Source organism: Myotis myotis, unplaced genomic scaffold, assembly GCF_014108235.1.
Source record: "Myotis myotis isolate mMyoMyo1 unplaced genomic scaffold, mMyoMyo1.p scaffold_m19_p_3, whole genome shotgun sequence".
In the NCBI taxonomy this organism is placed as follows: Eukaryota; Metazoa; Chordata; class Mammalia; order Chiroptera; family Vespertilionidae; genus Myotis; species Myotis myotis.
In genome coordinates, this window is record NW_023416335.1 from 147,981,856 (window position 1) to 147,993,955 (window position 12,100).

General features: G+C 40.1%; 1 protein-coding gene across 2 annotated transcripts in view; it reads left to right on the plus strand.

Moving 5' to 3' along the window:
- MDM1 (Mdm1 nuclear protein) overlaps positions 1-12,100 on the plus strand; it is a 45,363-nt gene that overhangs the window by 12,742 nt on the left and 20,521 nt on the right. Inside the window, exons 5-9 of one of the 2 annotated variants that reach the window (XM_036301190.1) lie at positions 228-395; positions 1,849-1,952; positions 2,823-2,922; positions 11,079-11,108; positions 11,433-11,608. In XM_036301190.1, the coding sequence (XP_036157083.1) occupies positions 228-395; positions 1,849-1,952; positions 2,823-2,922; positions 11,079-11,108; positions 11,433-11,608 (578 nt within the window). The remainder of the gene's footprint in view (positions 1-227; positions 396-1,848; positions 1,953-2,822; positions 2,923-11,078; positions 11,109-11,432; positions 11,609-12,100) is intronic. The other variant, XM_036301191.1, reaches the window with a different exon arrangement.

The window sequence follows — 12,100 nt, forward strand, 5'->3', positions numbered from 1 at the left end:
TGTACAAAAGCTTTTAACTTGATACAATCTCATTTGTCTGTTTCTGCTTTTGTTGCCCTTTGGATTTTATTTAGACATGTGAAATGAAATTACAGAGCCATATATAATTTGGTCTTTTTTATTTCCTGTGATTCAACTTTATGCGTGAAAATTTTTAACCTATTGAAAAACTGAGTTCTGTATAATTAAACAACAAAAAATTAAACTAAACTAATTTTTGTTTTAAGGTTTTCCACAATAAAAGCAAATTCGTTCCACAATTCAAAGGTAACTCAATAATCCATGAAAGTGAATACAAAAGAAATTTCAAGGGTTTGTCTCCTGTGAAAGAACCAAAATTAAGAAATGATTTGAAAGAAAACGGACATTTTGAAACAGTATCTCCTGAAAAAAAGGTACTTATCAACTCTTTAAACAAAACAAAATCCTCATGTTAGACTCACATTTTTTTTTCACTTACTACTACCTGGCATTTTTGTTATTAGCTAGTTCATTAAGTCATTCGTTTGTTCATTAAATGGCAGATGTTCATTGAGCACTTAGTAGGAACTGGGCATTGGATAGCTACTGAGAATACAATGATAACTATGCTAAGTTCTAAGCAGTTCTTGGGCTGTTGGGGAGACAGAAGTGGAAATAGCGAAATGTAATAGAGTGTGATGAATGCTTCACAAGTACAGCAGGTAAGTCTGCTATGTCTGATATCAAATGATTGACCTTACAGTAATGTGGCTCCACAGGTAACAGCAGTTACAGAAACACGTACTTTAAATTAAATAAAAACAAACACACATACACACTAGTATTTTATTTTATTTTTAAAAATACTTTTACTGATTTTTCAGGGAGAGAGAGGAATGGTGAGGGAGGGAGAGAAACATTGATGTGAGAATGGAACATTGATTGGCTGCCTCCTGCATGCTCTCCATTGGGGATTGAGCCCACAACCCAAGCATGTGCTCTGACCAGGAATTGAACCAGCAGCCTTTTGGTGCACTGGACAATGCCCAACCAATTGAGCCACAGCAGCTCATCATATGTATTTTAAATCAAAGTTTTAGCATGCCAAATTATAGCCAGTGTAAGTCACATGCTTTACCTCAGGATATACAAACACCTGCTTCTCTGTGAAATTATAGCTATTTAAGTTGCAGCATCAGGTTGAAGTTATTGTAAATTATAGGTAAACTAGAGGCCCGATGCATGAAATTTGTGCAAAAGTAGGCCTTCCTTCCCCCGGCTGCCGGCACCGGCTTCCCTCTGGCACCCGGGACCTGGGCTTCCCTCACAGCCCCAGCTTCGTCTGGAAGGATGTCTGGTCTAATTAGCATATTACGCTTTTATTATTATAGATGGGATATAAGTCCTGGATTATGTCTGATATTTTATGGGTTCTAAAAGTAGAAATTATATGACTAACAGTAAAACTTTTGGGGCCTATGTTGTTCTTGGAAAGAAAAAAGAGTGGTTAAGTTATTAAGTAAAGCAGTGTGGTAACTTATTAATTGGGGCCTTATATTTAATTATTACATAATTAAATGTAAATTTAGAGTATCAAGGGAAAATGTAAGATCACTGCTCAAAAGGTAGTAATGAAAAGTTTATTTACTTGGGTATTTATTTGTTAATTAAAATTTTTTTTCTAGCCAAGGAGCTAGAAAATGAAACTATATCCTGAGCTATACTTCAAAAAACTAACCTTATAACCTAGTTTCAAAACTTGTTTGTTGATTTCTTGTGATTTCTATGTTATCTTTAGTAGTTAAAGCTTTCTTCTAAAAACAAAATTGTAATACAGTATTCAAGTAAACTTTATAATATTTATGCTTTTAAATTTTTTCATTTTAGTGTAATAAAACAGACGATTCTTTAAAATTAGAAGCAGAAATGGAATCAAAAGACTTAAGCCAGCTTAAAAAGAAGCCCACTCCTTGGAAACATCAAAGGCTTGGGTACGTATTTTATAAGATAAACTAGAGGCCCAGTGCATGAAATTCGTGCATGGGGTATGTGTGTGTCCTCAGGCCAGCCTGCACCCTCTCCAATCTGGGACCCCTCGAGGGATGTCTGACTGCCCATTTAGGCCCGATGGTGGGATTGGGCCTAAATGGGCAGTCGGACAACCCTCTCACAATCCAGGACTGCTGGCTCCCAACTGCTCGCCTGCCTGCCTGCCTGATTGCCCCTAACCGCTTCTGCCTGCCAGCCTGATCACCCCCTAACCCAGCCGTGGGCAAACTACGGCCTGTGGGCCGGATCCGGCCCATTTGAAATGAGTAAAACTAAAAAAAAAAAAAGACCATACCCTTTTATGTAATGATGTTTACTTTGAATTTATATTAGTTCACACAAACACTCCATCCATGCTTTTGTTCCGGCCCTCCGGTCCAGTTTAAGAACCCATTGTGGCCCTCGAGTCAAAAAGTTTGCCCACCCCTGCCCTAACCACTCCTCTACCAGCCGGATCGACGCCCAACTGCTCCCCTGCTGGCTCGATTGCCCCTTACTGCCCTCCCCTGCAGGCCTGGTCACCCCTAACTGCCTTCCCCTGCAGGCCTGGTCCCCCCAACTGTCCTCCCCTGCAGGTCTGGTTCCCCCCAACTGCCTCCCCTGCAGGCCTGGTCCCCCCAACTGCCTTCCCCTGCTGGTCTGATCACCCACAACTGCCCTCCCCTGCTGGCCATCTTGTGTCCACATGGGGCTGGCCATCTTGTGTGTTGGAGTGACGGCCAATTTGCATATCACCTCTTTATTATATAGGATACTGTAGTATTTAGATGATTGGCATGATGAAATATTTACTCTTATTTCTTTTCTGTTAGGAAGGTGAATTCTGAATATAGAGCAAAATTTCTGAGCCCAACCCAGTATTTATATAAAGCTGGGGCATGGACACAAGTGAAGGAAAATATACCAAATCAGGTGAGTCTACATAAGCTCAGTAAGCCCACATTTTCTTTGTAGATTTAGTAATAGAGACAATATAAAGATGTATGATACAATAATAGCAATAGAAGTATCAGGAACTTAAAGCTGTATGTATTAGGATATAATTTATCAGTGTGTTTACTTTTTAAAAATACCAACTAGCTCCGTAGAGATGAATAATGGATTATTATAGTCTTTAAAGTTAAAAATATTTTTACAGTCCATATTTGGTTGTGTTAATAAAGTCAGTTTATAGAATTGTGGTATGATATATTTGATTATTTTATAACATCCAGACTTCTACCTTTGCAACTGAAGATTAATTTTCTAGTTTAGTTTGTCTGACAGTGGAAGCCGCTATCATTGTTTACCATTACAGTCTGTAAGTACAGGGAGGGAGTGGCCTGTGCTGATAGAGGTTTGAGTTACTAATATGGTGTCAGGATACCCTGACATATGGGGGAAATTCTGAGAATCCTAAAGAAAGGTTTGAGGGAAAGAGTAATCCTTGAATTATTAAGTGCTAGTTTAGTACTAACTTCTTATAGTCAAAGGATAAGCAGCAGAGCTTTTTTGGTTATTGTACAGTTAGCATCTTTTAAACCACATCTTGAGGGTTTTCTGCCTTTTCCATGTGAATTAGCTAAATTAAAACATCAGTAAATACTCCCCCTATCATTGTAGAGAGAAGTAATTTGAATGGGGAATGAATCTTTTATTTAACTCGATACTTAAAACCATGGTTAACAATTGCATGTCATCAGCTTCTGGGGGAAGCATTGGCACTTTGAGTTGCTTGCTGGCTTTTTGCACTGTTAGCTCCCAGATTCATGTTCCAGTGACTTCTATGCTCCGAATGTTGTTTCAGGAGGTTTCTTGATTCCTTCCACTATTGCTGCTCTCAACTTCCCTTCTTGAACATGGCTCAGAGGCAATACAGTCAGTAAGAGACAAAGCTTGAAGCTGTCCCAGATTATTATTGGGGACAAATTTTATATATTCACTCTGGTGAGATCAAGTTAAAAATATGTGCATTGAGCAGTTTATAACCATGCCAGACCTTGGCGAGGAGCTCTATATCGAAGGAGTATGGGGTGGGGAATGAGGAGAAGCTGGAGGCAAAGGCAGGACACAGAATGTGGCCATAGAGGACCAGTGTGGTGTTGGCCATTCTACCTGTTCTGTTTTTTTTTTAATATATTTTTTATTGATTTCATAGAGGAAGGGAGAGAGAGAGAGAGAGAGAGAGAGAGAGAGAGAGAGAGAGAGAGAGATAGATATCAATGATGAGAGAGAATCACTGATGAGCTGCCTCCTGCATGCCCCCTACTGTGGATAGAGACCACAACCCAGGCATGTACCCTTGACCAGAATCAAACCTGGGACCCTTCAGTCCACAGGCCGACACTCTATGCCCTGAGCCAAACCAGCTAGGGCCCACCTGTCCTGTTTTTTTAGGTGCTTCACTAAGTTGGTTCATGAGAAGCTCCTTGTTTTGGAAAAATTATCTTAGTCTCTGAGACTTCTTTAAATTAAGATGAGTTGGTATTTAGACATCAGATCTTAATGGACTAATGGGATCCTTAGGTCTGATAGTCCTTATGCTGCCCTGATAGAAGAGAACATTTTTGTTGTTAATTTAAGAACTGTCTTTTTCAAGGTTTCCTATTATGATACTGTGGTGTGACTTTTGGGGAGGAGTTTGTTTCATTAATTGCCATTAGTGGTGATAAATATTTAAATTAGTGGTATAGTTCGCCTTGACCTTTATTGGCAAAATAATTCAAAAAGTAAATTGAGTTAGAATAAGAATTTTTAGTAAAGAGGTCAGTGACCAATGATGGTGATAAAAGTCTATAACCAGGATATAGACTTTAATGTGGCCACGTTTTATTTAAGTCTTAGGTTTTTTGTTTGTTTGTTTATTTGTTTGTTCTTTTTTTGTTACGGGAAGGCATTTATTGTATGTGAAGTGTCTAAACATAAGGTACTCCTTTATTTTTTCACTCCTAACATTTAATGAAGGAATACTATTCACACTCATCAGTGCACTTGGATGCCAATGACTTTGTTATCTTATAATGTTAACTTATTTTTTGGAATCATATTACAATTTTCTAGTCCATATATCATCTTCATTTTCTTCTATGTTGTTTGAGATATTACTTTTAAAATCTATTTATAGTCTAGTCACGGTATATTGTATTCTAAAGTCCCAAATATCTAGTCATATAACATTAAGGTAGTTGGTTTTATTTGTCCAGTGGTTGTGTATTTCTTCATAATATAAACACTGGCATCTTTTTAAAATGCTCACTTAAAGGATTGTCTTTAATAATAACCAGCAATTGTAATTGTTAGCATGTATCCACAGAATAGCTACTGAATCCATGTTAAATTTTCTTTTTTCTTGATTGTTAGATAATCTAATAATTCAAATTACATTAAAATAATTGAAAAATTTTAAATAATTGCAGTTGACATACAGTATTAGTTTCAGGTGTACAACATAGTGATGAGACATTTGCATACCTTATGAAGTGATCATACATAGTTATTATAATACTAGAGGCCCACTGCACAGATTCGTGTACCGGTGTGGTCCCTAGGCCTGGCCTGTGCCCTTTTGCAATTAAGGACCCCTTGGGGGATGTCAGACTGCCAGTTTCTGCCCGGTCTCCACAGGCAGGCCAAGGGACTCCACTGGTGCAAGAATCCATGCACTGGGCCTCCAGTATGCATATAAGATCTTTGGTTAATCTCTTCCTGCCCTCTCGCCTCCCTCTTTCCTCTGAGATTTATCAGTCTGTTCCATGTTTCCATGCCTGTGCGTTGAGTGTCTGCCCCCTGGTGGTCAGTGCGCATTATAGCTATTGGCCAAACAAACAAATGGTTGCTTAGGTTTTTATATATATACTAGAGGCCCGGTGCACAAAAATTTGTGCACTCGGGGGCTAGGGGGAGGTCCCTCAGCCCGGCCTGTGCCCTCTTGCAGTCTGGGACTCCTCGGGAGATAACGACCTGCTGGCTTAGGCCTGCTCCCAGGTGGCAGAGGGCAGGCCCAATCCCTAGGTGCAGCCCCTGGTCGGGCTCAGAGCAGGGCGGATCGGGAGGTTGCAATGCCACCCTCAGTCACATTCAGGGTAGGGCCGATTGGGGGTTTGGGGCACAGCCCCCTGTCACACTCAAGGCAGGGTCGATGGGGAGGTTGCGGCGCCACCCCCTGTCACGCACAGAGCAGGGCCAATCGGGGTTGGGCCGCTGCCCCCTGTCACTCACAGAGCAGGGCCCATCAGGGGGTTGGAGAGCTCCCTCCTGTCACGCACAGAGCAGGGCCGATAGGGGAGTTGGGGCACCGCCCCCTGTCACACACAGAGCAGGGCCAATGGGGAGGTTATGGCTCTACCCCGTCAAACACAGAGCAGGGCCCGTCGGGGGGCGGGGTTGGGGCACCACCCTCTATCACCCACAGAGCAGGGCTGATCAGGGGGTTGGGGAGCCGCCACTGTCACACTCAGGGTAGGGCCAATGGGGAGGTTATGGCTCTACCCCATCACACACAGAGCAGGGCCCATGGGGGGGTGGGGGGTATTGGGGTGCTGCACCCTGTCACACACAGAGCAGGGCCGATCAGGGGGTTGGGGAGCTCCCCCCTATCAGGCACAGAACAGGGCTGATCAGGGGGTTGGGGTGCCTTCCCCTGTCACGAACAGAGCAGGGCGGATAGGGAGGTTGTGGCCCCGCCCCCTGTCACACACAGAGTCGCAGGGCGATCAGGGGGTTTGGGTGATGCCCCCTGTCACGCTGATCCTGGTGCCGGGCGGCCTCGCGGCTCCGCTGATCCTGGTGCTGGGAGGCATATTACCCTTTTACTATATAGGATAGAGTCCTGGTGCATGGGTGGGGACCGGCTGGTTTGCCCTGAAGGGTGTCCTGGATCAGGGTGGGGGTCCTCACTGGGGTGCCTGGACAGTCTGGGTGAGGGGATGATGGCTGTTTGCAGCTGGTCACACACCCTTCAGGGTGGGGGTCCCTACTGGGGTGCCTGGCCAGTCTAGGTGAGGGGCTGAGGGCTGTTTTCAGGCTGGCGGGTGACTGAAGCTCCTAACTGCTCCTGTTTTTTTTTTTTTTTCTGGGCCAGCTTTAGCTCTGAGGCTTGGCTCCAGCTCTTAGGCCTTGGCTGCTGAAAGCAGGTATCTGGTTTGTTTGGGTTCTATAATCGAAACACTGTTTCAACTCCAGCTCTGAGATCCCAGCTGGCTGAAAGCAGGTTTATGGGGTTTTGTTAGCTTCTATATTTGTAACAATGTTTCAAACTGCAAGCTCAGAGGCCGGCAGCAGCAGGCGGGGAACGTTGGAGTCCTCCGTCACTGAAGCAAGAAAGCCTCATGTTCGCTTCAAGCTGCCTTGCTGCCGGCCGCCATCTTGGCTGGCAGTTAATTTGCATATCACCCTGATTAGCCAATGGGAAGGGTAGCGGAGGTATGGCTAATTACCATGTTTCTCTTTTATTAGATAGGATAGACTAGAGGCCCGGTGCATGAAATTCATGCACGGGAGGAGGAGTCCTTAAGCCCGTCTGCACCCTTTCCAATCCGGGACATCCCTCGCAATCCGGGACCACTGGCTCCTAACCACTCACCTGCCTGCCTCCCTGATCACCCCTAACCATCTCTGCCTGCCAGCCTGATCGCCCCTAACTGCCCTTCCCTGCTGGCCTGATCACCCCTAACCTCCTCTGCCTTGGCCCCTGCCACCATGGTTTTGTTGGGAAGTAGGACCAGACGACTGGAAGTTGTCCAGTTGATCTGGTCTAATTAGCATATAACCCTTTTATTAGTATAGATTACTGACTATATTCCCTATGCTATCCTTTATATCCCTGTGACATTTTATAACTGTCAATTTGTACTTCTTAATCACTTTCACCTTTTTCACCCACCCCTCTCCCATCTCCTGACTATCAGTTTGTTCTCTGGGTAATTTTTTAAAAATATGTCTTTCACAGATAGGACTTTATTTAAGATAAAGTTCCACATTCTATAATTTGACAGACATTGTAAGGACTGCTAGATATAAAGATGATGCCTCACTTTTGGGGGATGATTTTTGGAAAAATAGAGTTTTTCTATTTCCCCCTCCAGTTTTCTAAGTTTGAATTTTCTGCATATAGATTTTAAGTGACTTAGTTAAATTCTTAGTTGGGGAAAATAAATTCAGAAATGAAAACATTCTACTCATAGTGTTTATTATATCATGTAATCTGATGACATTACTTTACCTGGAAAGAGATGTGTGTGTTGTTTCAGTTGAGTTTGGAATGGTTTATTTATATCCTTTTTAGTGCCTATGGTTCTTGGCTGTAAGGATTGTTCTTACTATTGTGTACACACCATCAATTTTTTAAAACTCTTTCTAATAGAATGCCTTAGGAGATATCAACCTCCTAATTTTTGTTGTTGTTAATTTTTCCATTGATTTTTAGAAAGAGTGAAAGGGAGGGGAACAGACAAGAGAGAGAGAAACATCAGTGTGAGAGAGGCATTCATTGGTTGCCTCCCTCATACATCCCAACCTTGGGCCGGGGATCGAGCCTGCAATTGAGGTATGTGCTGTTGACTGGAATCAAACCTGCGACCCTTCAGTCCGAGGGCCAACAGTCTAACTGCTGAACCACACTGGCCAGGGCTCAACCTCCTAATTTTTATTTTAGTTTAGAATTATAGAAGTTTAAAATTATGTATTTGTAGAACATAACATTAACACTAAAATTATTAATAAAGATTGCTGATAAAGTAAATTTGAAACATTGTTTTGAATGTCAGTAACAAATAGAACTGAGTAAACCAAAGTTTTACAGTATTTCTGTATCTCTTCTCCCTTCTTTAAAAAAAATTGATATCAAATAAAACTGGATCACTGTGTCCGTGGAGAGCATATTTATTCATCCTCTCATTTATCAAACAATAAGGTCCTCCCACGTAGATAGAATGCAGCCTTCTTCGCTGTTCCTTTCCACTCCACCCTACACACAATATAGGACTGACAGTCCCCCTTTTGATCCACTCTTTCAGCTTATATCTCATTTGTTTATTATGGCATAAACCATACTAATATTATGATAATAAATTATCATAGAGGAGGTGGTTTACTCCTCTACCAAATTGAGCACATTGAGTACAGGGACTTTCTTGCTTATCTTTGGCTACCAGCCTTTAAGCTCAGGCGGTGCACTTAGGCCACACTCAGGACAGGTTGTGGAAACAATGTTTAAATGCTACATTCTTCCTTACCTCAAGGAGTTCATAGGTTAATGGGAGAGAATGACACTAGCAATTAATTCCTGTAGGATAAAATAAGTACTAATGGGGATGTGCACCAAAGGCTTTAAGAACACAGAGGAGGAATCAGTGTAAGGCCAGCAGATTTTATCATATATTACAATTACTATTTTGTGGGATTAAAAAACTAGTATATATTTAATATATTTTTTTAAAGTTGAGGTTCTGCTGATTCCAAGGAATGCTGAGGAATTTGGGGGAGAAGCCTTGTGACTCTCTCATTGGGGGCTTCTATACTGATAGTAACTATATATAAAACTAAGTTAAAACTTGGGCTTAGGGGGTTGGGACATTTTAGTAGTCATCCAGGGGCAGAGAATTAGGAGTAATAAGTAGGAGTAGCCATGAAACATTTGAAACATGGGGTATGTATTAGAAATAAAATCTGGATTATATTATGTTACATTATAACAAGGTTTTTGTGCATTCAGAATACCTTGGTTAATAATTCGACAGACTTAACTCATGTGTCTCAGTTCTACCTGTTAAATGCAAAAATCACTACAGTGAGTCCTCACTTAATATCATTGATGGGTTCTGTGACTTTAAGCAAAACTATGTATAATGAAGCCAGTTTTATCATATACTAATTGATATAAACAAGAGTTACATTCCTATGGCATCTGATCAATATTATAATGAAACAACGTTGAACGAAACCAAATTGAGAATCTGCTATACTCCAAATTTTCATCAAAGTATAGACGTTGACAAAAATGATAAATGAACATGGGTCAGTTTTTTGGGCAGTGAAGAAAACAATATTTTGAATTATCCTTTAGTAATGTTTCAGGTTTGGTTCACTAAAGCATTTATATGGTTTCTTATGTCATGGCAGATGTTGTCCTTTGACTCTGGCTAATTCGCTAGAGATGCAACATTTTTTCTTTGAATTCCACAGTGTCTTGGTACGGAGTTGAGGATATGTTTCTCCAATGCTAAGTTTTAGTATTTGCTTTTTTTTTTGTCTTTAAGTAAAAGCAAGGCGATTTAATCAGACAGTATCCAGATGGAATGCTAACATTCAACTTTATGATAGAAAAAATTAGGTCATTTTGAGAATAAAGATTATTTTATTTTACTTACTTTAATTTTTATTGATGTAACATTGTTTATAACCTTTAACAGATGATTTTAAATAGGATTTAAAATAAGTTATTACATTATGGGCTTATATTTATGGAAGCCAGTAGGTGGCAGTATGATACATAAAATGAAAGGGTTTCAAAGGAGGGTGAGAGTCTATTTCATATGCAAATATGTTATTGGTATATTAGGGAATTCAGATTGCTTTATAGTTCATCAAAACGTTTTTTGTACTCTGCCACTTTGTTGAATATATTGCAATTACTATTTTGTGGGATTAAAAAACTATTATATATTTAATATATTTTTTTAAAGTTGAGGTTTTGCTGATTCCAAGGAATGCTGAAGAATTTGAGGAGAAGCCTCATGACTCACTGGGGGCTTCTATACTGATAGTAACTATTTATAAAACTAGGAAATTAAAATGAGTGCTTAGGGGGTTGGGGCATTTTAGTAATTGTCCCAGGGTAAGGAAATTGGAATAGTAATTAGGTTACCTGTCATGGACAGCATCTTAGCCATACAATAATGTGGCTGGTTTTTGAAGTTATATTAACATATCTTGGTTACTGAATTAAATGTTACTAAAATACCAGAATATTTGGTTGACAAGTTTGGTACATATATTTAGAAGGAAGAATAATAGGTATTTCATTGATTCCCATTAATATTCATTTATGGTATTAACCTGTCATTAAGTATGTTTCTGTATTTCTCCCCTAGGGTACTCTAAATGCCATGTGGTATGCAGAGGTTCGTTGCTTTTTAAAAAACTATTATAATGCATAGAGTACTTGTGTAATTTCAGTTGAAATAAGAAGTAGGTGTCAATATTTTTCTTAGCTGCTACAGATTTCTCCCTATGTGCTGGCTTGAAATAACTGCATTGTGCTTTAGCTTGACTGTTTTAATTTCTGCTTAAAAATTCACATAATTTGATAAACGTATGTGGCTATTTCTGCCTTCCATTCTCATTCGTCTCTGGTTGTATGTGTGCAATGTCTTTGATATGCCACTTGGTAATGTTTGCAAAGGAGCATTTACAGTAATGCATGATGTCTTAATTCTCCTGCATAGGTTAAAGAACTCCGAGAGAAGGCTGAATTTTACAGGAAACGGGTTCTGGGCACACATTTTTCTCGGGACCATCTGAATCAGATTCTGTCTGATAACAACAGTTGGTGGGATGTCTCCTCGACCACGAGCTCAGAAGGAACCGTTAGCAGTAACATTAGAGCACTAGATCTTGCTGGGTGAGATGTTCTCTGTGTGTGGGTGAAAAAGTATGCTGTAGCTTATGTAGATCATGGAATTTTATAGGTAAATGACATACTACTCAAAATTCATCTTCTACTTAAGTGGAGATATGCCAGCCATATATTATATTTTATTACTTTTAGTTTACTTTCTGAAAAGTAAACCAATACATACTTGCTTTAAACACTTGTGTATAAATAATACATAATGTAAATCTGGAAGACTGGATTTTATAATGTTCCTTGTTAATAATTAAAAATAGAACAGGGATGATTATACAGCAGCTGTAAAAGAACTTTAAAAGTAAGCTATTATTAGTACATATCCATTATCATTTATTAATAAATTTCCATGGTTAATATGGAACTTAGGTCCTACTTCTATGGGAGAATTCTCTGCTGTGTTGGGCTTTATAGTGAAATGATCTAACTTTTTATAAGAGAAATAACACATTAATTTGTAGCAAATAAAATAGTTTTTAGTTGTTA